Genomic DNA, 26,638 nt, shown 5'->3' with positions numbered 1-26,638 from the left:
TTCCAAGAACATTCAGGTCAGTCATCTTGGCTAGTCAGCGCCCACCAAAGAGATTTCTTTTCCATCCAGCATTTCAGACACAGAGTTCAAGTTCTTGGCGCTCACAAGTTGCAGGAGCATGTTTCACGTCTTGTCTTTTTAAAAAGGTAACACGTTATTCCTTGTTTTGCTTCTAGGAAGCAGAAGGTTGAGGAAATGACTTGGGCGGGTGCATTAATGCAGCCGAAAAAGACACAGGCTCCCTCCCATGGGACCTGCGCGACTCGCACTCTTTCCGAAGGTGCCCTGGCAAAGCGTCCGGTTTTTTTCGGACGCTCCGGGTCCCAGTGCCTTACGTGGAGGGTATCTGGCGCCTTCCTTCGCCGTCTGGGGACACTCTGGCCTGGCCGGGTCAGAGACCGGCGGGACCGTTCGGGAGAGCGCCCGACTGCGCCTCGTTCCTCGGTGCCAGGGACACCGTTGCGGAGGCGCGGCCAGCTTCCCTAGGATAAGACTTCCCGCCCCAGGGGCAGGGCGGTGCACTTAGCCGGTCCCCTCCTCAGTTTCGGGCGGTCCCCAGAGCTGAGTAAGCCTGGTGGAGGGAACCGGGCAAGGATTTCCTGAGAGCGATGGGCAGGAGGGGCGGGGGCTGGAGGGCACGGAGCAAGAACCCTGAACCTGCGAACCTGCCGGGAGACCCGTGCTCCCAGCTTCTCCGCACGCGCGCTCCTGCTCCGGGCCACCCGCCCTCGCCGGCCCCCGCCCCTCCGGGAGGAAGAAGAGGGTAGGTGGGGAGGCGGATGAGGGGTGGGGGACCCCTTGACGTCACTGGAAGGAGGTGCCGGGGTAGGAAGTGGGCTGGGGAAGGTTATAAATCGCCCCCGCCCTCGGCTGCACTTCAGCGAGGTCCGCAGGAGGCTCCGAGCGCGGTGGCGGACATTCCCCGGTGGTAGTGGCGGCGGCGGCTCAGAACGGGCTCCGGGGCTCGAGCGCAGCGGCTAGCAGACGCCGGACGGCGAAGAGGGGGACCTCGGCTGCAGGCGCGGAGAAGGGCTCTCGCGGCGCCAGGCAGGAGAGCCAGGGGACCGGCTCGGGCGGCTGCGCTGTCGGCCTCGTAGAGCGCGGGCACCGGGCCAGCAGGCCGCGTCGCGCTCACCATGGTCAGCTGCTGGCACACCGCGGTCCTGCTGTGCGCGCTGCTCGGCTGTTTGCTTCTCACAGGTGAGGCGCGCCAGAGACCCTGAGTCGGAGCTGGGCGGGGATGGGCAGCCGTGGGATGATGTTCCGGCGGAGCCGGGCAGCAGCCCGGGAAGCGAGCTCCAGCGGGAGCCGAGGACACTTGTTGCAGTGATGGGACACACTTTTTTTTTTTTAAACCTTCCAGAGTGGGCGCCGCTGGAAGTGGCTGACCCGGGCCGGCGGGCATCACCGTCCAGACTCACCTTAGATCTACGCTGGGGTCACAGTCGGGTTGCCGGTTGCAGCCGGAGTCGCTAGTCTCCTGCCGGGCTACTGGGTAGGGTCGCCTTCTCTAGACTCTGGGTGCCCGTGGACCTTTCAGACACCCAGAGCTTTCTCCCAGACAGTGGCTGGGTCCTCAAGGGCTGTTTGGAGCAAGCAAGAAATAGAGGCTGCGGTGGGGTGGACAGAGGAGGGGGCATTAGAGATGCTCGTAACTCCGTAATCTCGTGCCACTAGAGCTGAGGAGGAGAACAAATTTGGGGACGGTCGCGTGCCGGCGGCGAGCGGAGGGACCCCAGAAGAGGGCCAGCTCTGATTTCCCAGACTCGTTTGGGACCGTCCCAGGGAAGTTGGGGAACTCTCAAGTCAGCGCCGGTTCTTCTCAGAGGTTCGCTGAGCGCCGTCTCCCGGGTGGGGCCTCCGCGGGAGCGGCCTAGTGGGAGGTCCCGGTCGCCGGCCTTAGCGACCCTGAACTACCAGGGCAGCTTAGGCTAGATAGCTTCAGATTTCGGAATCGCAAGCCCTGTCTTTAGGCTATGAGTCCAAAACCAAAAGATGTAGCTTGAGGAATTGGTGAGGTATGCTCACCTCCTAAATCAGCTTTCTTTGGGACATGAAAAACCCGCGGTGGACCGATCAGGGACCAACAGATTTGAAGAGCATTTACCGTGATGGAGCCGTTGTCATTCAGAGGCCAAAGCTGGAGGGACCTTGGGAGCTCCAACTCCAGGTCCCAGCGCAGCGGTCCACGGCGGTCCCTTTCCGCAGAGTCAGTTATGAGAGCGCGAGAAAGTCTTTCTTTAAAGTCACTTGTTTGGGAAAGAAGACAGGAAAAAGTCAGGAAGAATTGTAATGTCCCGCAGCTAGGTTAAACAGTAAAAATTAGCCCTTTGGAATGTGCAAGACTGGCTGTCGTTTCAAAGTAATGAGCAGGGGTTGACAATTAAAATAGAACTCCATGTGGGTGGTGCTAAAATAATGATATCAAATATTTTATTTTCAATTTCACGAATATTTTGGGAAAGCTGTTTATATGAAAATATAATTGCTTAGAGAGTTTAAATAGTAATTTATTATGTAAAGGTAAAACTAGGTTAAAAAATTACTTTGAACCTCCAAACTACAGAGGGGAAAAATCATATGTTTTATTGGATTTTCTCCTTCACTCACCTGTCTTTATTTTCTGTTTTTAAAGCGTGCTTGGTTTTAGCTAAGCGTAATTTTATCTGTATTTGAGAACAGCGGAGGCAGATTGAGGCTGTACGGGAATGTGAGAGGGTCTGACTGCGGGTTTATTGGGAGCCGCCTTGGAGCGCTCGCTGGGCGCTGAGCTGCGTCACTGTAATATCCTCAGTACCCCGCACTTTCGGGTCCTCTCTGCATCGAGACCACTGTTTTTATAAAAGTTACCTGTCTTCTGTTTAAGATTTAAGGCACCACACCCTTGATTAGACTGACACTCTCTCTCTCTCTCTTTCTCTCTCTCTCTCTCTCTCTCTCTCTCCCTCCCTCCCTCCCTCCCTCCCTCCCTTTCTCCCTCCTCTCTCCCTTCTTTCCTCCCTCACCCTCCCTCTATCTCCCTCTCTCCCTCCCCTTCCTTACTTTTCTTCAAGCAACTGCTGTTTAGCTTGGTAGAACTAATTAGAAATAGTTAAATTATAGTAACGGAGGGGTACTCCCAATAGTAACTCTAAGTTCAAATGTAAAGTATCAAATAATGTTATACAGATGTGAGGTCCTTGTCTGTAACTCTAGAACTCAGGGCTTAAAGCAGAGGGCGGTCTAACCTAGCGTGGGCATTGGCTATGGGGCGAATTAAAGTGAGCCTGAACTATAAATTAGTGATCATACCTCTTCCCAAGCTGAATATATTGCCTTCCTCATATTACTTATTAGTATCATTTTCCATAGTGATTTCTGTTGTTTTCTCCAAGGCTAACAGAGCCATACTTTCCCCAAAACTGCATATTTTAAATGATCATTACTTAGAACCCTGGTGGGTCCATGTTGTTTTCCGGTCAATCGTCTGATTGATCAACTGATCATCTTGCAGATAAACTGGGAACTGTGTTGGCTGTCTAGTTTCTTCTTTTTTTTAAGTGTGCAACATTAATTTTTTATTATTGAAAGTCTTTAATAGGCTATATAGTTTCTTTTCAAGTGATCCCCAGCTAGTATTTTTCTTCTAAAAATGCAGAAATTAGAAAAAACAATTGTTTTGTTGTTGTTGTTTTGCTTTTTGGTTTTGTTTGTCTTTTGATTTTTCTAAACAGTTCCCCTGTAGTAGCCCTGGCTGTCCTGAAACTCGCTCTGTAAACCAGTCTGGTCTCAGTATCAGAGATCAGCCTGTCTCTGCCTCTCCAGTGCTGGGATTAAAGGTGTGTGCCACCACCACCGGCCTAAAAATATGGCTGATTTCTAAAGCTCCTTTCCAACTATAAAATTCAATGAATAAATTCCAAGAAACGAACAAAATGGGGTCTTTCTGTTCTCTCTGCTCCCCTCCATTCTTATACATGTTAACATGTGAGTGGGTGCTAAGCCCTTGGACACAGTGGCTGGCGAGCTAGGCCTCTCAGCAGGGCTCACAACTCAACTTCTCTGGTAGAATGTTCTAGACCAACCAATCAACTTGGTCTTTAGTGGGCTTCCTTTTGCAAGGGGTGAGCTGATGCAGGATGCCACCAGATCATTTGCTTGGGCCTCCCGCACCCCAAGCAGAATGTGTAATTAGGACAGAGACTAGGTCTTTTCTGAGGCCATCAGTCATTTTTATCCCCTATGTATTTTTTGGTTTTAAAGAAACATTAGCATTTAATTGTTTTTTTAAACCGGCTATGTTCTCAAACTGTTTCAGACTCTGACAAGGCTACCAACCGCCTATTTGATAATTGAACCCATTATTTTTGTGACTTTAAAAGACAAATCAAATAATTACTTATTTTCCCTCTCCAAAACTATGGAGACGTTTCTAAATCTTTCAATGTGTATCAGATAGAACTTGAAGTGATATATCACCAAAAAGGAGAAGAAAAAGGCTTTCTAATGACACCCACCCCTTTGAGAAAGTGATTCCCTGGAGGGAATACAGTGGGACTGTGGCTGGTCTTTTCCTTGCCTGGTGCAGTTGAGTTAAGAGAAAACAAACAACAGAGTATTTTTGTGTTGTTTTTAATTGGCTGTGGGAGTGAGCCCGAGGCTAGGAAGAGAGTGCAAGCCATCCATCCCTCCGCTAGCTGATGGTACTCGGGAATTGGTTCAGCCCAAGCTAGGTGATGTGAGGTAATTGAAGGTAAAAACCATTTTTCAATGTAGCTTGATATGGTGCGCAGAGGAGGGAGGCTATTGGAAGATCGCCACGGGCTTTGTTTTTTTATTTTAAGTAAAAATATATTACTGTGAGTGGCTGAAAGCATAAAATCATCTGGCCCATTAGGTTTAGCTTAAGAGAGTTGAACAGACTATCCTGTGTGCTGGCTTCCTTCTGCTGAGTGTCTCCGGAGGAACGGAGGACCAGAGGAACAACGGGGCCTCTGCCAGGCGCTTTCCAGGATTGCTGTGAAGGCAGAATGCGGTGGGTGCCGTAAACCCTGCCTGCTGCTGGTTAAATTGCTGGACTCCATACCAGACTGAAGGAAGGAAATGGGGGAATGGTGTATTTGAGGGAGATCTGGAGAGCAAAGCCTCTGCCTTTGCAGCACCGTCGGGGGTGTGGGGGTGTTCTTAAGGAAACGGTTCTCCTCAGTCGACTGAAGATAGTGGCTAGATTTCCTGCATTGTTGCAGGGCGGATATGGGGGGGGGGATGTCAAGAATTTCTGGGCATTTCCCATCGGCCTCTGCAAACCTGGATGCTTGAAGACCCTTTCTGATTGCTGCCTCTGTCTTCCAAGTCAGGCTTTTTGGGAGGAGACCTGATCTGTCTCTCACATGGGCCCTCACTGACCCAGAAGGTAGTTTTGTGATGTTTCCTCAGCCCCGCCTTTCACCACTGGTAGACCCAGGAAGACACTCTTCAGGCCACCCCACCGCCATCATTTCTTCTTCATTTTATGTATTTCCTCTACCACAGACCAAGTGGGGATATCCAGACATTTGTTGAGTTAGCATTTAATCCATTTTTTTCTAAACCATATCTATTTGCTTATTTATAATAATAATAGTAATATAATAATAGTAGTAGTAGTAGTATTAGAATCTTGTGTTGCTGGATATTAAGCCTAGGATCTGTCACGGGCTAGACAAGGGCTCTACCATTAAGCTACCTTCCCAACATCGTAAGCATGAACTTGTCTTTTATCAAAGCCCATAAGAGGTTTAAATGAAGAACTACAAAAAAGAAAAATCACTGCTTAAAAACCCATGAAAATATTTATGCTAAGATTAATTTTTCCCGGGAGTCCTTTGGGCTCCCTCTTTGGGATAGCTGTGGTTTTGGCGCTGCTAAAATCTGTCTTTTGGTCCCTCCACATCTGCTCCATCTATGCTAGTTCTGCCCCTGTCAAAGGAATTACCCTCCTTCCAATGGGCCTTCCTGCTGCTGAGCTGCTTCCTCCTGCCAGATCATTGTCTCCTTCCCCATCCCTTCCTCCCTACCTGAGAAACCCAGCGCAGCAGGGCAGCTCCTGCTGGGGTCTCTCTGGACAGAACGAGGCCTCTTCCTGCCCTCCTGGGACCCGGATATGCAGCCTCCTGTAGTGTCCCTCTCCTGTCGAGCCACTCCCCTGCACTCTTTGTACGTCAGGTGTCTCCGTCCTTCCTCTTTGGGGGAAGAGCCTGTGTCTGTCTTCTTTGATCCTTCAGAACCGGTGCCATTCCAAGTCGCCTCTCAGAGCCAGGGCTGCATTCATTCCCGTTCTTTCACCTGTTTTTGCCTGCCCGCTAGGCCTCGATTACATGGGATTATTTAATGGGATTGCTCTCCCCAGCTATATGCGTGTCAAATACCACACTTTACCGCATAAATATGTGATGATTTTCTCAGTTAAAAATGAAAAGGAGTTGAAGGGTTAGAGCCATGACTCAGTGAACAAGAGCAGTTGCTCTTCCAAAGATCTGGAGCTCAGTTCCAGCCGCCACGATGGGTGGCTCACAGCCACCTCCAGCTCCTGAAGATCCAGCGCCTTCTAATCTCTGAAGTTACCCATACAGAAGCTGACACTCAAAAAGACACGTGCACATCAATTTTTTATTAAAAATTAAATGCAAAGAAACAATCAAAAAATAGTTGACAATAAAAGTACAATTGTTGAATTTTTTTTAAAAGGCAAACTTACATCCACAGTTAGAGTGAAAATCGATCCCTTCCTCTACCCCACCCCCACGCTGCACACACACATCAACACCCCAACATGCTTCTCAACACGTGTCCTATGGCAGCAGCCTCAGATGCGTGTTCACGCACACGTGCATGTTCACGCACATGTGCACACACGTGTATACACACACACACACACACATCGCATCAGAGTTGGTCACTGTCGATCCCTAGGTACTCTTTAGTTTCCACATTTAAAATGGAGACGCGTGCGTTTTAGTGAAGGGGTTATGGTCAGCTCCAGTGCCAGGGTTCAGTTTCTCTCTTCCCTCACACCCTAGTGGTAGCCTTTGGCTGTGTGACAGAGGAGACAAAGGTCAGGCTAGTCACAGGCCTCTCCTGGCTCCCACATAGGTGTGTGGCCAGTGTGGGACTCCTCCGGCCTATTTCTAGTCTCTTCTCACAGACTTAGCCGGGACCTCTAATCCAAGCAGACAGCCGTTGTCATCCCAAGGAAGCCATGACTAGCCAAATCGTGGAAGACAAAATCGACGTCTTCAAAAGCACAGATATGGTGGAGAATGGCAAAAACGGCGGTAACTGGCCAAGCTTTAGCCAGAAATGAAGCTCTCTGAGGCATTACTTCCAAACACTGGAATGAACCTCAGTACCTAAGTGCCCTTTCCTGGACCATTTGGCTGTGAAGGGGGGCATCGCTGCCTGGTAATGTGGCTGCCGTGGTCTCCCTCTGACTGGGAGACTGGTGCCTTTGGTGTCTGCTCGCTGCCTGACTCCACAATGGCACAGTCCTGGCAAACGCTTTAGTCCGTCTCCCAGGCACTTGTCAGCAGGGCTTCTATCCTTCCATTGCGTGGGTGGGGTCTCCGTGGGATTTCCTTTTGCTCACAGACCCACCCATGTGGTCTACAGAAACACACTTGTAACAATTGCCAGACTCTTTTGTTGCAAGAGGCCTCAAGTGATCCTGCTATGACCGCAAAACCTTGCTTTTATTATACACAAATATAAAATCACTTAAATTCAAGGCCACCTTCAGCAAAACCCTGACAGGAAGGACTCAGCCTGCCAAAAGATTACTGGGGATCCTTCGATTCTTCAGAACCCAGGTCCTCAGCCTGGGCTCTTTGTTACATTACTTTGGGAGCTGGAAGAACTGGCCTGCCAGCTCTGCACTCGTGACCAACTTTACTCTGTGTTTTAGGTGGGACCCCAGCATTGCTCATTTAAAAACCCCTGGTCTACAGGAGCTAGTTCCAGGACAGGGTCCAAAGCCACAGAGAAACCCTGTCTTGAAAAAAAAAAAAAAAAAAAAAAAACCTCCAGAGGATTCCAGTCCCCAGTGGGGATCAATAATTGCAAATTTGGGGCTGAAGAGGTGGTTCAGTGGCCTTAAGCACTTTGATTAGACTCTGGCCCTCAAAATTTCTCTGCAAGCGCTTTCCCAGCTGCGCCATCTCCTCGCCCTTAGCAGTGTGCTTTTCTAACAAACTCTGGGAGTGGCTGACACACCTGGCCTAGAAGGGGACCTGAGGAACACAGCCTAGGCCTGGCCATGTGGGAGGCCACTGCACTGGTGTTGATCTGTAACAGACACTAAATAAATCATATCTAGACTGAGGGGGAGGAAACCGTCTCAGAGGGGTCCCACCAGAAAGAGAATGTATCAGAGAATTGTGACAGAAGAAATCCCTAGACAGCAAGGGCAAGTCAGGTACCCAACCAATGTGCCGAAGTCAGTTTTGTTCTGCGATTAGTCTGCTCTGGTGGTTGTGCAGCGGATGCACAGTCGGGAGCTGGATGCAGATTTCAACAACACTGCTAACAGTACCTCCAACCCCCACCCCCTCTTATTTTACACAACACTCAGCCTTTTCTCTAGTTCCACACTAGTCCTGGTCAAACTATCTGCCCACCCAGGTCACCAGGGCTGCAGTCCAATCCCTTGTCATTCCAGTTGTCCCAGTAAGATGCTACCTGGAGCTACCTGAAGATTGGTTCACTAGGGTACCTCCCCATCTCTGTCTCCTCAGCTGGGATCAGTGCTCTTGACTACCTGCTAGAAAAATATGCTGGCGCGTCATGATGGGATCTTCATTGTCAAAAGTCACTGCCTGGGAATCGCGACGCAGGAATTCTTGTGAGGCACCAGATGTCCATGTGGCTTCCCTCTCCTTGAGAGCACTAGGAATCCTCGGGTGTTTGGTGTGATAATGGGTGGCCCTGTTATCCTCAGACAGAGAATGCAGCCTCTGGCCTCTGCAGGGTGGGGGCCATTGTGTCTGCCATCTGTGGCAGCATAGCGAGCTGTCCCCAGACTTGGCAGCCCGTGTCAGTTCCGTGCATCTCAGAGTGCTACAGGTTAGATATGCGGGGACTCTCCTGGGGGTTCCCTTTAGGTCTCACCTGAGTCACCTGATCAGCCACAATCCGTGGCCGGTTCAGTGAGACCTCAGCACTGCCCCCCACCCCTGTGACCTTTCCTGACTCAACAGTGCAGCTGGGGCTCTCACACGGAGGCCGGAACATTCCTGCACTACAGACTGCGACATGTCTGAAGACCTGCATTTTGGAATTCCCACATCACTCTGTGACATTCTGTTGCTCAAAGGTAGTCCTGGCCCAGATTCCCGGGCGGGGAGGCAGCCTTTTCTGAGGGGAGGGGCAGCACCATTTGACACTTCCGCTTTGCTTTTCTGTCTTGGTTGGCGTTTGGCCAAGAAAATTATCGTGACTGATACATAATACCGAGTGCTAAGTAACATCTTGGCCCTTACAATGATACTTGGGAATGACACTATGTTGACCTATGGGACGAGGTTCCCATTCATAAATCATGTGTGTAGCACACAGACCAGGCTTAGCCTGGCATGCTGAGTTGGCACAGCCGCCTCTTAGGATTACTGTGACTCCAGTGTCCTGGAATCCGAGCTCCAGTGTCCTGGAATCCGAGCGTCAGCCACTTTGTAGCTGCTGCTGCTGCTGCCATCACCACCTTCTCTTCCCTCTCCTCCTCCTCCTTTTCCAGATAGGGTCCCACTATGTAGCCCTGGCTATGCTAGAACTCATTTTATAGACCAGGCTGGCCTTGAACTCACAGAGATCCTTCTGCCTCTGACTCCTGAGTGCTGGGATTAAAAGTGTGTGCAACCCTGCCCGGTAGCAGCTGTGTAGTTTCTTGAGGTCTTAGCTCATGGGTCCTTGACCTTTGACCCTCTTCTCTAGGGACAGAGGAGCGTGTGTGTGCGCGTGTGCATGTGCATGTGTGTGCGTGTGTGCTCATGTGTGCGCGTGTGCGTGCGTGCGTGCGTGTGTGTGTGTGTGTGTGTGTGTAGGGGGATGAAGTACCTTGGACCCCAACTGTTTATCACTGCTTATCTCCCTTCACTGTATCCCAGACATATGATGGTCCTCACAACTCGAAGTGATTTCCACCAGCCGAGCAGGATGCGTCCATCTTCCTTGCCTCCAGATGGATGCCAAGTGGAAACAGGGTGCAGGAACTCTCCTTGGGGTACCACAAAGCTTCTAGGAAAGTGGGTAAACAGAACACTTGTCTTAAGTGGTATGTAGAGCTCGTGTTGTTTGAACCCTTTTTCACCAGACACCGAATTCCCTCTTGGTGTGTTGCAATCTAGGGGCAAAGCAGAGGAGAAAGCGCCTTCTTAGGGTTGCAGGAGGGGGTGTTTGTTTTCCCTGGGCCTCCAAGTCAGTCTGTCCTTGGAGTTTTGCCATCCTCAAGGAATGTGAGAAGCCACTGCTACTCCATCTTAAAGTGGCCTTGGGAGATTTCACTGCTGTGTGTGAAAGACACAGTTGAGATCTCGATCAAGGCGGACTTTTCTTCCTGTGGGTTTTCTTACCATGGGTAGTCAAGAGCGCTCACAGAAATATCAGAATAGGACCCCCAAAGCCTCTATGGGTATGGCATGACATGGCTTCCGAACTGCCCTTGAAGACCTGGCCTTAAACTAGTTGAGAGTACAAAGGGTCGCTGATGAGGGTGGCAGCAAATTCTCATGAGGAGGGTCAGCAGTGAAAGCCAGGGCTGCTCGCCGACAGTTTCCAGGAATCCCATGCTCCTCTGCCTTCTATACCCTGCACCCTCAGAGACTTGTTGCTTGCCAGGGGTGAAGCAGGGGTGGGGCCGGTGTACCTGTGAGAAAAGTTACGGGAAAAGCTTCAGAAGTGTGTCATACCGTAAAGGCAGATGTTCTGTGGCCTGGAGTGAGGGAGAATGCTCACTCTGCCTCTCAGAGGAGGAGGAAGGGATCCAGACTCTGCAGGCTTCTTGGTAACCATCCAACACAGGCACTCTGAGCTTTGGATTTGGAACCCTGACACTGAGACAATTGAATGACTTGCTAGGAGCTACACACTGTGGATCAGCCAGGCTGGAATGAAAATACTTGCCTCTCGATTTCAAAATCAGCCGTCTTCCCAACATTTTCCTAAAATAGCTTGACCGGGGAAGCCTTGGGATTCGAGAAAAGACAGCACATTTTGTTTTCAGGGATTAGAATAAAAACCTAGTGCATCTGCGGAAAGATAATAGTTCAAAAGTCTTTGCTAGAGGCTCTTGTTTTCCAGCTGGGATGATTTTCCTGCTTGAGTCCTTGTACAGTGAATGACACTAGAAGGTTGTGTGTATATGTGTATGTATGTTTGTGTGCATGTGTATATGTATGTATGTTTATGGTGTATGTATGCATATATGTATATGTATGTTTGTATGATTGTGTATATGGATGTATCTTTGTATGTATGTATATATGTGTATGTGTGTATGTATGTTTGTGTAGGTGTGTATGTGTATATATATATATGAGTGTGTGTATATATGTGTAAGCGTATGTATGTTTTTATGATTGTGTATATGTATGTATGTTTGTGTGCATGTGTATATTTATGTATGTTTGTGATATATGTATATATGTGTGTATGCATGTTTGTGTGTAGGTGTATATGTGTTATGTTTATGGTGTGTGTCTGTATATGTGTGTATATGTTTATGGTGTATGTATATATGTGTATGTATGTTTGTGTGTACATGTGTATGTATATTTGTATGTATGTGTATATGTATGTGTGTTTGTGTAGGTGTGTATGTGTATATATGTGTGAGTGTGTGTATGTATATATATGTGTGTAAGTGTGTGTATGTGTATATATGTGTGAGTATGTGTATATATGTGTAAGTGTGTGTATGTGTGTGTGAGTGTGTCTGTATATTTCTATAAGTGTATGTTTGAGTGTGTTTATGTGTGTGTGTTGTGTTGGGCTGGACACTGGGCAACACTCACTGAGCTGTACTCCACTGCATCTCGCGTCTGTCTCCCCCTCTCTGTCTTGAGATGTTCAGACCTGCAATAAGTCAAGAAGAGAAAATAGCATTAATGTGTTTGTCCTAATCCGCCGAAAGGGACAGCCACTGTTTCATCAGAGCAGACGGAGAAATTTGTGAGACTCCAGAGACAAACCCTATCCTGCCACCTACTGAGGACTTTTAGCTTTTGCTCCAAGGAAATTGCTGGAAAATGCAGCCGAGGCGGTCATGCTTTAGATGGAAATGCTAACGAGTGGGAGTCATCACACTGCTGTTTACCGCTGCTTTCTAAGTTAGCGTTGGGAAACCAGCCGTATTTAAGTGGGCGAAAAGACAGCTTCCTCTGTGCTTCGTCTGTGCTTAATGCTGTGGTCGTCTTTTGAGAAAATACTGTTTAAAGTTCTTCTCCACTCACCATCTTCTGCAAGGCCAGATCTTCCTGCGATACTGTCTTTATAAAGAAAGATTTCATAGTCCGAGAATCCTCCGTGCAGGGAACTCATCTAGAGCTGGGGGAGGTGGCGGGCGTGCAGACTGAATAACAGTGTTTAACCTGGGATAGAATTTGAGTACCTGTGACTTCTTGAGACCAAGGAGTGTTTCGCCCACATTGTTGGTGTAGATTCTCTTCCTCACCCAGTGTCTGTCCCCTGCCCTCAGAACGGGGAGGGGACAACCTGCTATGTGAGGCATTTTCCACACACAGTCACTTGTCTGGCAAATGGACAAGAATGCCAATCTTCAGAAATTTCAGATTTTCTTTAGCTATCCTGAACTGACAAACTCAGAGACCAGATATATAATTTTTTTATGGGTAGTAAAATCTAAAGCTTGGACATATAGCTTCTTTGGGGTTGTGACCGTTGTTATTAGGGGTGCTATTTTGTGTGTTAAAGTCCAAGCACATGGACCCAGAAGTAGCCCATGTGCTGGTGAGACCCAGTCCCCATTTGGCAAGGCTGTTGACTATAAATCTGGCAGGAGAGATCACAGGAAGGTATGTTCTCCAAAGGATTTGGGATGCTGTGTTTTCTCCTCGTGTTTCATGATGAAAAACACGGATCAGAGCAGCTTTAATTTTCATGCCAGTTCCACAGCCTGTCACCACTGCCTGGACTTCAACTGGAGTAGAGTCATGCCTAGAAGACTCTCATTTTGCCAGGCGTGGTGCTACGAAGCAGGCAGAGGCAGGAGGATCTCTGTGGGTTTGAGGCCAGCCTGGCCTGCACAATTGATCTGTATAACTGTCTTATGTAACCCAGGTTGGCCAGGGCTGCATAAGAGACTTTGTTTCAAAAAAACAAAGCAAAGACCTTATTTGAAGCCATTTTAACCTACTCCCTCAGAAGATACTATGGTGATGATCACAAGGGACCTTTCATATTTGTTTATGAAAACCGATGCAATTATAATTCACTATGCTTCTTGCTTGCCACTGAATACACGCTTCTATTTTTGTGAATCGTACAGCAAATTCTATGACAGTGAATTGCTTAGTTAAGTGAAGAATTTGGGCCTGACAATACTACATAGCACGTGCTTAATTAAGCGCAAAGCGTGAATAGTTTGGGTTGCTGACATCAGCGGTCATCTAGATTTCTTGGTATCAACTGTTTGGTATCTGAGTGGCATCTCCTACGAGGTCAACGTTGGGAGGAAGGAAAATGCTTTATGCAGAAGAACTGATTCTGAGCCATCTTTGCTGCTCTGGAGCCAGTACAGGCCCTGGCACATAGTAGTCACTCAGTAAGTGTTGACTGACAGCATCAAGCTGTGTCTGGGGTCATCCTTAGGAGCCTCAGAGGCATTTGCAGGAGTCTTGCTGCCTGCTGTCAGCCGTCTAGGAACTGCGTGTGTGTGTGTGTGTGTGTGTGTGTGTGTGTGTGTGTGTGTGAAAGGAAGAGGCTGGAAGAACACGCTCAGGAGTGGCAATAATTCTCCCAGTGCGTGTATGCTGCTTTGCTTGTTGATCATTCCCTGGGTCCAGTCCTTTTGCTTGGCCTGGGCTGAGCTGGCTATGTTCTCTTTTCTAAAAAATATTTATTTATTTATTTATTTATTTATTTATTTATTATGTATACAATATTCTGTCTGCGTGTTTGCCTGTAGGCCAGAAGAGGGCACCAGACCCCATTACAGATGGTTGAAAGCCACCATGTGGTTGCTGGGAATTGAACTCAGGACCTTTGGAAGAGCAGGCAATGCTCTTAACCACTGAGCCATCTCTGCAGCCCATGGCTATGTTCTCTTGATGGAGAACCGAGAATGGGTGTAAGTTGTCCAGCCACTGACCCATTGCTGTCTAGCCCATTGCTAGAGATGGGCTCTCAGGCTGAGGTTATCTCAGCAGATGAAGGTTCCCAGCACAGAACCTAGGTACGCCAAAACAGTCCAAAGAATCCAGGTGGCACCACTGCGCTCCCTACCTTGGACCAGAACATTCTGGTTGAAATCTGTCTCCTCTTCCTGCGAACCATCCATGGTATAGACCAGGGCAGCGGTTCTCAACCTTCCCAGTGCTGTGACCCTTTAATACAGTCCCTAATGTTGTAGCGATCCCCCAAACATAAAATTATTTTCATTACTACTTCATAACTGTAATCTTACTACTGTTATGAATTGCAATGTAAGTAATTTGGGGTTTGTCAAATGGGTTCTACACACACACACATGCATGCACACACATGCACACACCATGGCATATGCACACACAGGTAAATAAATAAATTAATTCACAAAATACAAAATAAAAAAAAAAGAATGTGATGTTGATTACGCGCTCCCCTTCTCTTTGTGTGTTCAGATGTGCGCTCTCAGCTAGTTGTGGTGATGCCTACTTGTCATCTCAGGACTCAGGACATGGAGGCACGGCATAGTGAGTTCTAGGCCAGCCTGAGCATCATAGAAGACTCTTTCAAAACAAAACTTTTAAGTATGTATGTATATATGTATTATGAACGTATGTATGTCTGGAAAGGAAGCTCAATGGTTAAGGTGCTTGCTGTGCAAACACGAGGACCACAGTTTGGGTCCCTAACTCATGTAAGTGGCAGGGAGACACAGTGACTAACCCGTAATTCCAGCCCTGGGAGACAGAAACGGGGGATTCCCCGGAGCAAGCTAATTAGAGAGGCTGACCATATGGGTGAGTCCTGTGCTGATTGAGAAATTTTGCCCCAGTGATTAATGAGACAGGCAATTGAAGATGATCCAGGACAGCAACCTTGGGCCTCCATCTGCACAAATGTAGGCATACCCACACACATGTGCCCAAATACATATGCATAGGCACATACGTACTCATGCATAGCACACACATGTAAAGATGGAAAAAGAAAAAAGAGAGAGACTTAGAAGTACTGTGTTGTCGAAGCTTTCCAAACCTCCATTCTGATGTGATGGATCGCTTTTTGCCACCCCTGGCCACTGAAGTCTCAAAGGTCATAGGGTTTGTATATATAGGATTGGCTACATAGACAGAAACTGTCTCAATTTCCTCTTAATGACTGGATTTAAAACATCTCCCTTACAGAGAGTCTAGATTGTAAAATTGGACTCTAGATTATAAAACTGAGACTGTAAAAGAAAATATAGGAAACTTTGGATTGGCTGTACTAATCTTTTCTGGATTTTTGCTTGCATGGATAGCTCAGCACATGCTTGCCTGCCTGCACACATGCATGCCTGATACTCTGTCTTCTTCATTTTATTACACAAAGAGGCACTAATTTTGATTCAAAATTAAAACTTGAACAAAATGTGCCTTTGCAATTTTTAAAATTTTATGTGTACTGGTATTTTGCCTGTATGTATGTGCACCATGTGTGTGTAGTACCCATGGAGGCCTGAAGAGGGCATCTGATCCACCGGAACTGGAGATACACATGGTTTGACGCACCATGTAAGGTGCTGGAAGACTATTCAGTGCTCTAGTCTGCTGTGCCATCTCCAGCCTTGCTGTTGCCATGATCTGTCATGTGCTTGAGACCTTGCCATTGAACAGGAAGGAATGGAAAAGAGTCTGCAGTGAAAACTCTGGGTAGTGTATGTACCATCCGCTGCTTTCAGATCAGTAATTCATTGCTTACAGAGGTTATGGAGACTACCGTTAACCAAAGTGGGGTTTGTCATTCTAGATAATTGAGCACTATCCTTGTAATATCTAGGACAGCGCAGGCACTTGACGACAATTCCCACCACACCTAACAGTGCCATTCTACCCAGTTGCTCTCTCTTCCACAGCATTCTGTGACTGATTCTGGATCATCCTATAGAACTGTCTAGGGTTGTGATGCTCAATGGAAGGTGCAGGATGTGCCACTGACAAGAGCGGGGTATTTGCTGAACCAGCACCCCTGAGCCATCATCAGTTACTGTGGTTGTTTGAGGTGTTCATTTTATGGAAAAAGGATGTGTTCTTGCCCAAAACAATGTGTGATTGTCCACTCGAACAATCGCTCAGCATGTATCTCTTGGCAAGGCGTGGCATCAGGGCCCCGGCTTCTCCACGGTGCTCTGAGCAGTGGCATTGGCAAAGAATGTGAGCCGTTGAGGGATGCAGCAGACGAACCAAATTTCCTGCTATTGACAAGGAAAACCGAGATGAATCTAACAGAAAACATACCCGATGCTTTTTTAGGGGTGTTTGTCTCTGTTCACGGTCCCTTTGTATAACCAGATGAGGGCTGACGGGTTTCTCCGCTAAATACAAGCCACGTTTCATGTCCTGCTAACCAGATTGTGACCCTTCTAGGACATGGAGTGGTAAGATGAAATGACACATTGGTATGGTAGGCTCGATGGAGGGGATTTCAATAAAAGAGCAGTTCGTGGGAGGAGAGCATCTGGGGAAAAGGTAGCTACTTGGTCAAAGTGGCATTTTCCCCTGTCAACCCAATTAATTCTGATGTCACATGAAAAGAAGCTGTGCATGGCTCCAGGTCACTGGAAGGGTAGGCTCCTGATGGTAGCTGGTGACAGGGCTAATGATGGATTAAGGTTAACCTGTGACCCTCAGAGAAACGAGTGTCCAGTAAAATAAAAAAGGCCCAGGAGACAACTCTCCAAACATAGCCCCACTATGGGTCAGCAGGAAGGGTGGGATGTGGGTGGAGGGGTTTTCTTTGGTAAACATTTTAAAATACACAGTTGTTTAGATGGTTTTCCCTTTAAGAATTTGGGACTCATTTCTCCTCCCACCAGAGCTCCAGGGAACGACTTCAAATGATCAGATTTGTGCAAGCCAGTGTGTTTACCCACCAAGCTGTCTCCAGAGGCTCCTTAGATAGCTTCTTGGCTTGATCTGTGGCACCTGGATTCAGGATGCAAGCAGTATCTGGCTGCTTTAAGTTTTGTTTAACACAAAAATGTCAGAGTTCATTATTTGAGTTTAATGATGTGTGGATTACGTAGAAAGAGCAAAACCTCACCAGAAACTAGTGAATTTTCTCCATGGTTTAGTGTGAGAATAAGGCGGCTATCCTAGAAGGGCTTTAAGGGGAACAGCAAGTCACTGGGATTCAAAGCTTTTTACAAATTACATATTTGCTTTCTGAACAGCAGCTTTGTAGACATTTTGGGCGCCTGATGGACCCTGAAGAGCTGTAAGTACCACATCTATCCTGAGTCGAAGATGCTCCATGAGGTGCCGGTGTCCAGGGGAAAATCATGAGTCATCTCATCTCCATGAGGATTAGTCAGCATTGAGTCTCAGCTTCCTGCTAGTCCTAAACAGAATTCAGTTTGGGAATCCCAGCTAGGGAGGGGTTTTCCCTTCTTTGAAACTGAATGAATGAAGAGTGTAATAAAAAAAAAAAAAAAACCTCTCCCATTTCTCGCCCACCTCCTGGCCCAGCAGTTTAAACAGAGAGAAGCAGCAGCAAGCAGTCCATCTGCCTGTGCATTCAGATAAGCATCTTTTCTTGAGCTCTGTTTTTAGTTTAAAGGCATTTCAAACACATAGGGCCTGGGTCCCAGTAAGTGAGAGAGCCGGTCCATAGCATGCACCAGGCACCCAAACCAAACAGATCAATAAGGACAGTTGTTGGGAAGGCAAAGCTCAGCATTTTCCAATGTAGTCTGTGTTCCCAGCTGAGACTACATATTCTTCTGCCATATGAATCTCGCCTTGTGTCAGTGTGTTGGCAGGTGAACTGCGAGCCATGCAGTCTTCCTCCATCTTCCCAGGGAGGCCCGCTAGGCTGTCTCAGCACAGTGATTAGAACTGGTGCCATTTTGAGCCATCGCGTTCACAGGGGCTCCGCCTGTAAACACTGTGATAGACACCGGGGACCAAGACTGAAATTCACTCTCTTAAATTCAAGAGCTCTGAAAGAATTAGCTTCTCAGATACAACTTTCTTAGTTTCTAGAAGTTTACAATCACACCACCCCCACACCTCCCTGCCAGTCACAAAGTCTCTTCCATGTTCAGACTGTGGAATATGGGCTTTTAATAAGATCCATTTTGAAGGGGGGGGGGGAACCCTCTTTTATTATGAATTGTGTTTAATTGACCTCACATAACATTGGGAAATGGCTCATTGTCTTCAGTTCAATTTTTTGAAATGCGATATTTGAATTATATTTAGATAAAGAGGCCATTTATCACGTAGGATTATGTTATATTGGGAACATGGTATGCAAATGAAAAGCAGATGTTTCACATCTGAAATGAATCGATACACAAAGCTTTGAGTTTAAAACAAATAAATTAGAAGTCAGGTTCTTAATTTTTTTGTTTTGTTTCTCTTTTGTATGAGATAGGGCCTTACTATGTACCCAGGGCTGGTCTGCACCTCACTATGTGAAACAAGTTGGCCTCGAACTCACAGAGTGAGTGGCCTGATTCTTCCTGAGGAGTGCTGGGACTAAAGACATGTGCCTGGAAAAAAATCAAGAATTTTAATATAAAATGAAACAGTAGTTTTCTAAGCGATTTCTATCTATTGTGTGTGTGTATGAGTGTGAGCATGTATGTATGTATGTGTGTGTATGTTAATGGGTTTGAGTGTACATGTGTGTATGAGAGTGAGTGTGAGTGTGTGTGTGTGTGTGTGTGTGTGTGTGTGTGTGTGTGTGAGTACCGGGAGATCAGAGGCATCAGATCAACCAGAACTGGAGTTTCAGTTGGTTGTGAGCCACTGATGTGGGTGATGGAAGCCAGCTTGGGTCCTCTGCAAATGTAGTATGTGCTCCATGTCTGAGTTTGTATGCTGTCATGTGTTTTCAGGTCTTTTGGGTGGTATTTAGGGATGTGATTGTTGGAAAATTCACTAAACCCATGGTTAGCTTTGTACTGGGGCTTTTAAGTGGCTACTCTTTCCTGGGGTGCTGTACTGTTGGAAAAGCCTATCAGGGCCCCGCCCCCAATTTTTCTACCCTACCTATGTGATGGCACTGGGCATTGCCCTCTTCTTGACTTCTACCGTTCTGGCGCTTTGGTAAAGCAATTTTTCATTGTATTTGTGCTTTTTGTTTCCTTGCTGACTGATGACATCCTTCATCTTTTCATATGTTCTTTGGAAAAATGTCTGTTTAGATCTATTATCAATTTTCCAAATTGAGATATCTGCTATTTTATTAAGCATTCATATTTTTAGCATGCGATGGGGATGATGATGATGATGATGATGATAGTGGTGGTGGTGACATGCCCAGCCTAAACATGAGAGTTCTAATTTATTATGAATAGCTGTGACCTCAGAGTCAAAGGTCACAAAAGTCAGAGGCTAGAAGAGGTTGTACAAATGAGTCTTGCCTCAGATGTTTAAGTGGATTATTGCTTGTGGCCACACTGGGCTAGCTAGGAGCAGAGCCAGGAAGGGAGGTGGTGGATGACTCAAAATATAAAGGATGTCTCATGATATACTTAGTTGTTCACGGCTTACTGGCAAGGATACACCCTACGAAATGCATTTTAGACAAAGCTCTTATTGTGTGAACACCACAGAATCTGTACCATAGACAGTGTGTACAAAGTAGGTGGGATATGCTGTTACTAAGCCTATGTCCCCACTATGGTGTATGCTTTCCAATGTGGACCAAAGTGTGGTATTTTATTGGCTAAACGCCTTCCTTAAAGAGGATACTTGTGATTTCTGTCTAATCAGGGCTCGTGCTGCCATGTTTGGAAGAGAAACTGAAGGACTTCATTTCACACTATGTTCAACAAGCAAGGACACTTTTTATTTAAATAGCTAAAATGGGTAGTTTTCTGAAGATGCTTTTAGTCTGTCTACATAGAATCTTGTTTGAAAGATTTGTTTTTATGTGTCTGTGTATTTGTATGTGCCCCATGTGAGTGCAGGTGCCCTCGGAGGCCAGAAGAGGGCACCAGATTCACTGGAGCAGGAGTCACAGTTGATCTTGAACCATCTGGTGTGGGGGCTGAGCCCCAATCCTGGTCCTCTCCAAGAGCAGCTAGTGTTCTTATCCACTAAATCTTCTCTTCACAGTTTCTTAAATGATTCCTAAGTTAACTATTTTCGTCAAAAAGGCTGTTTCATCCTGAAAGACCTCTGTGGAAGTTCTTTCTTTTAAATCTATCACACAGCCTTGAAGAACTTTCTAAGGAGACTCCATTTGATCTGTATTTGGTTTCCCAACAAAGCCATTCGTGGCTTGAAATTGACTCTGTTATCCTGCTGAAGTTAAAGAATGCATTCCGTTTTGCATAATGAATGGAAGGCAAAGGTGAAGGGTGTGTCTCCTTGACCTTCAGCACACAGAATGGGGGGTAAAGAGCAGAAAAATAATGAACATGTGCACAAAAGATCAACATAAAGTTACCAGTGTTTAATAAGAAACAAATTCACAGGCTGCTTATGTTCTTTTGAAAAAGTGTTACTACATAGACCAGTCTGGCCTCGAACTCATAGAGATCCACTTGTCTCTGCCTCCTGAGTTCTGGGATTAAAGGCATGTGTCACTGTGCCAAGCTCAACAGGCTGTGCTTGTTTGTGTGTTTGTTTTCGTGCTACTCGCTCCAGTGGTTGGCCCTGATAAATGCACAGACAATGAAGCCCATTGTCTTAGGCCATGTTGAGATTTTCCATTATTATATTAAGCAATACTCTTCCTGGTACCAAAAAAATTCCATGTTTTTCATACTGTGGTTGATTTTGATGATGAGGGAGAAAAATTATTCTTTAAGTCCAGATGATAAGGCTACTGTGGCAAACAGTGGAAAGCTTTGATTCCCACCCAAGCTTTACAATGGGGAATCATTAACACGGAGTACTCCACCCTTGAAAATGGAACATTTTGTAGATTTGCTATCAAAATGGGCAGCCCAGCTCTGTGCTACTGAGAGCCCCTGAGCAAGGCTGTGTCTGCTCTGGGTATCACTAGTGATGCAGCAAGTGTCTGATGAGCAACAGGTGCTTACAAGTCAGGACCTGGACTTTTATTGCTTGGACACGGATATTCAACCCTTCAAAGAAATGTTTTAATAACTAATAATACTTTCTAGGAATATGATTTTTTTTCCTTATTAGTTTTCTGTTAAGCTATAGTTGTTGATTTTTTTGAAACAGGGTCTCATTGTGTGACCCACGCTGGACTTGAACTCACAATCCTCTGCTTCAGCCTCCCATATGCTGGGATTACAGACAGAGGTACCATTATATCTGGTTCCTGCTAATCCTTATGTGAGCCTAATTTCCTTTTCACTGAACTCAGAAATATAGTATCCTGCAACATGAGGGCTGGCTCGTTGGGGTTTCTGCCCTGCCCAGTTCCTTACAGCCGGCAGGCCCCAAAGAAAATCATACAGAGTCTACATTAGGTTATAAACTGATTGGCCCATTAGCTCAGGCTACTTATTAGCTCTTGTAGCTTATATTAACCCATTATTCTGATCTATGTTAATCATGTGGCTCAGTACCTTTCACAGCGGGGCAGATCACATGTTGCTTCTTCAAAGTCTGGGCAGGAGTGGGAGGAATGGGCTTCCTCCTTTCCAGCATTCTCCTGTTCTCATCGCCCCACCTCTATTACTATCTGGTTGACCCGCCTACACTTCCTGCCTGGCCAATCAGCATTTTATTAAAATACATGATTGACAGAATAGAGACAATTCTCCCACACCAGTATCCTTATATATTTTTCCTTTTCTAAATATCTTTTTGAAAGTATTTTTTACTTTATGTGTATGGGTGTTTTGTCTGCATGTACATCTGTGCACTACACAGGCTCCAAAAGAGGGCGCCAGATCTCTGGGAACTGGAAATCCAGATGGTTGTGAGCTACCATGTAGAGGCTAAGAATCAAACCTGGGTCCTCTGCAAGAGCAGCCAGTACTCTCAACCACTGGCCCATCCCTCTAATTCTTTCTCCTCTTCCAAAATAGCTATGTTATCTAGCTTCTTCATTCCAAACGAAGAATCCATGGATGTTCATGATGACAAACTTTGAAGTGAAATCTTATATTCCTCACATTTCTTGCCTCGACTTTCGAGTAACCCTATTTCCCTCCAGTGTCTCCAATCTCTCATTCAGCGGTGTGTGGGTCAGAGGGCAGTGCAAAGTGCAGAGAAGACACTGGCGAGCTCGTCCCTTAGGTGATGTCCTCAATGCCACTTCCTAGCTGGTGGGCATGTGCCTTGGAGCTACAGGCTCCCTTGACAGGGGTTGAGGCATTACTGTTCTAAGCCACCCCCGGAAAAAAGGTTTATACAACTGGGAAACCTCAAGTTGTGAAAACAGAGGTTTCTTCACACGGCCTCTCTTGCTAGGAAAACCTTATCAAATCTACCTAGACTGTAGACGGTTGCAAGGAATGCCAGAATTTTCCGCAGGAAGCTGTGCTGGGTCTTTCCCAGCACAGAGACAATTGCTCAATTAAATCCCTAAAGTTCTGAGACACAAGAAAAAGCAGAAACAATTATGGCCTGGAATTTTTTTTAGGGTAGCTGTTACCAACCGCTGGCTGTGACTTTAGGAAAATCTACTGTTCTTGGGGTCACCACATCAGGAAATCAAAAACGCTGAATAAAGTACAAAATTTGTTCTCACCCACGTGGGTTGACTTCTACGGTTTTTGTGTCAGAATTACTAGTTCTATATGAAGCAGTGGTTTTTATTTTTTTAAAAGTCATTAGTATTCTGCCAATTAATCTGTTACTAATTTGATACCAGTAACTCTTGTCAATTGAAATGCCTTCTAAAATATTAATTTTACTACCAGCAACTTTTAGAAAATATAAAGTCCACCTAATATCTTCCTTTGACACTATATACCCAATAGAATGCTGCCTGACAGCAATTATGATGGGGAATGTGCCCCATGGTGGGCGGTGAATCGGCCTCTTTCATGATGTGGTTCTGACCCTGTGCCCCTGCATGTTGGTAGAGCATGGATGCTAAGGGGTAGCGAACCAAGGCCACACAGTTGGAAAGAAGGAAAGGGAGCTACCTATGCAATATAGAGCTTTAAAGAGTCCTGAGTTCTTAAGCTACTAGGACCCCAGAGAAAGACCCATTTTCAAGTAAAAATACTTGCTAAGATTGGTGACAAATGTGTCTATCTCCAAGATTCCCTCTCTCCCTATCTCTGTTCTTTCCTAGGAGTCACTATCCCTGGCCCCCAACCCTGCCTTTTACCTGTCATTACAGTGGTCAGGAAGAGGAAGAAAGAGAAGGGGGAAACGGAGGAGAGGATTAGAGGAAGAAGGAGGGGGAAATAGGGGAGGGGTAGAGCAGGAAGAGGAAGAAGGGGGAAGGGGGAAAGAGGAGGGATAGAGAATGGAGGAGGGTCTAGTCCATTAGATGCTATTCTGAGGGCTGAGAGAAGCTCAACCTATACAGATCATAGTTCTAAGAGTCATGTGACTTGGAGCATCCAAATGGGAGATTTCCAGTTCAGTTCACAGAAAGGGACAGAGAGCCGGGCAGTGGTGGCGCACGCCTTTAATCCCAGCACTCGGGAGGCAGAGGCAGGCGGATCTCTGTGAGTTCGAGGCCAGCCTGGTCTACAAGAGCTAGTTCCAGGACAGGAACCAAAAGCTACGGAGAAACCCTGTCTCGAAAAATCAAAAAAAAAAAAAAAAAAGAAAAAAAAAAAAAGAAAAAAAAAAGAAAGGGACAGAGAGACAGAGTCGTCCAGGCTCACATGGTCCCCGGCCTGAATGTCGTTACCCCATTGTGTAAAGATACACAGATCCTAGCCCGCTTTCCCGTGCCCTATTTTATTGCTGCACAGTGAACTGAAGTGGGCTTGTCAGGTGCCGTGAAGAGGGAATAACCCATTTTGCCAGACCACTCTACAAGAATTGTGCAAGACACAGATTATGCAAGACGGGCCAAGTAGCTTCTAAAGCTGACTTGGAGTCTAAAATTAGTTTTGCAAATGAGGAAACAAGTTTAGAAAGAAAAATGACTCAATGGCTGGCCCCAAATATTGCTCAACTAATGAATGGATGGCACCCAGAAGCCACAGCCAGGCATGGTGGCTCAGGTTTTCAAGCCCAACATTGGAGAGCTTGAGCTAAGAGTTTTGCCATGAATTCGAGGCCGGATTGAGCTACTTGGTGAGACCCTGTCTTCAGGAAACAAAACTTGCATCCAGTATCCAGTGGGTCTTTTTGGATCTGTGATTAAATTAAAGAAAAAAAAATTTTTAAAAGCAACTTTTTAGAAGATGTAATAAACCATTTACAAATAAGACATTTGCAAATTTTTTGTTTTACAGGATATGGTTCAGGGTCAAAGTTAAAAGGCCCTGAACTGAGTTTAAAAGGCGCCCAGCACGTCATGAGAGCCGGCCAGACTCTTTTTCTCAAGTGCAGGTAGGTCACGTGGACGGGGTAGTAATCTCACCATTCCCAGGGCACATGGGCGGGGTAGTAATCTCACCATTCCCAGGACACTTGGGGGTGGGAGTACTCTTGCCATTCCCAGGTCCTGTTAGTAATCTCGCTATTCCCAGGTCATGTGGCCAGGCGGGGGGAATAGTAATCTTGCTCTTCCCATGTCGCGTGGGTGGGGTAGTTAGTGATCTCGTCATTCCCAGATCAAACCCACTGACTCCCCGACTGAGAGATTGAGAGGTCACCTCTCAGAGGAGGAGGAAGAGGGCCAGAGCCTTGGGGGCTCCTGCATTAAGTGTCACATAGAGACTTTGTCCGATGGAGGGGAGAGCTTCATACACCCTGAGGGAAGGATTGTCACAAATATTGTCACATCTTTATCCTGACCATGGTCTCAAAGCCCCTCAGAATATGTGGCCTGTTCTTAGTGAAGCAGATGGACGCCCAGGGGGCCTCAGAGTAGGGCTCCCTGAGAACAGCAAACACCATAGATCCGGCACGGAGCCTGGCTTCAGCCTTGACTGTGCTTTGCTTTGTCTGGCTGCAGAGGGGAGGCGGCCCACACGTGGTCTCTGCCTGCAACTGTGAGTATGGAGGAGAAACGGCTGAGTGTCACTAGGTCTACCTGCGGGAGGAACCACAGACAGTTCTGCAGCACCTTGACCTTGGACATGGCGCAGGCCAACCACACGGGCCTCTACACCTGCAGATACCTCCCCAAATCTGTGTCCAAGAAGAAGAAAATGGAATCTGCCATCTACATATTTGTCAGTGGTAAGACGGCGCCCTCCCGGCGTTCTCTTTGCTTTTGCGTAGCAGTGGGTCCGAGGAGGTCTACCGTGACTGGGTGAGAACATGGTTTTTCCTAGCAGATGTGACAAGAACAGGCCGTGGAGGGCTACCAGCCTAGATGCAGAAACCTGTAAATTATATCTTGGTGCAGTCTTAGTGCTCAGTTTCAACCAAAATTTCCAATACTCAGGGAGCTCAATGTTCCCTGTGGGAAGAGAGATGCTCCGTCTATTTTAGTTGACTCCCACACCAGAACAGGCTCTGAGTGTAGTTAGCCTGAGAGATGGGATCAGAGTCCATATGTTAATTGTGGAGCTGCTCTGCCTGAGGTGAAAAGTGGGGGCCCTTTGACACAGTGCAGTCTCTTAGATGTTAGAATAATAAAATGTTTTGAGGGAGCTGGGGATAAAGACAGGTCATTGGCAAGTTTAAAGCCCTGGGTGTGCACACATACACACACACACACACACACACACACACACACATGCGCGCGCGCGCGCGCACACACACGCACACATACACAAAGGGTCAGGGGGTATGTTTGAACAACCTTCTCTACTAAATTCATCATCGAGGGACTAGAGAGACAGTCAGCTGATAAGGGCACTTGCTGCTTTTGCAGAAGGCCCAGGTTCAATTCCCAGCACCCACATCACAGATCCCAGCTGTCTGTTACTACAGTTCCACAAATCATTAAAAATAGTAATTTAATACATGCAGTGCTGCTGCTGTCTCTTAAGACACTCCATGTTTGCTGCAGTTGGCCGCAGGATATTAGCTGACTGGCATTGAGCGAGTATTAGTGCTAGAAGAGTAGACAGATTCCAGCGAGAGGGGCAACAGGTAGAAATGGATCTTTCGGTCATAGTCTTGCGGTACCGCCTTATGTTCAAGTGGAGTAATCTTCAAAGGGAGAGAATGTGAGACCCTCCCAAAGCAGACATCAGAGATAGAAATGGATCTCCGGGGAAGAGCAGGAAAACTGTTTTCTTCGTGCT

The 26,638-nt window shown here is 46.7% G+C and overlaps 1 protein-coding gene across 1 annotated transcript in view; it reads left to right on the top strand.

The window, feature by feature from the left end:
• The first annotated feature begins 845 nt into the window (after positions 1 to 845).
• The window catches only part of Flt1 (fms related receptor tyrosine kinase 1), a 161,684-nt gene continuing 135,891 nt past the window's right edge, over positions 846 to 26,638 (top strand). The window contains exons 1-3 of the mRNA XM_041677893.1: positions 846 to 1,200; positions 24,731 to 24,827; positions 25,396 to 25,622. Coding sequence (XP_041533827.1) covers positions 1,137 to 1,200; positions 24,731 to 24,827; positions 25,396 to 25,622 — 388 coding nt within the window. The 5' untranslated portion in view covers positions 846 to 1,136. The remainder of the gene's footprint in view (positions 1,201 to 24,730; positions 24,828 to 25,395; positions 25,623 to 26,638) is intronic.

The sequence above is a fragment of the Microtus oregoni genome, unplaced genomic scaffold (genome assembly GCF_018167655.1).
Source record: "Microtus oregoni isolate MIOR12 unplaced genomic scaffold, Mior012 000029F_ref0000214, whole genome shotgun sequence".
Taxonomy (NCBI): Eukaryota; Metazoa; Chordata; class Mammalia; order Rodentia; family Cricetidae; genus Microtus; species Microtus oregoni.
Note: the sequence above shows the minus strand (reverse complement) of the source record. Positions and strands in the feature narration are given on the sequence as shown.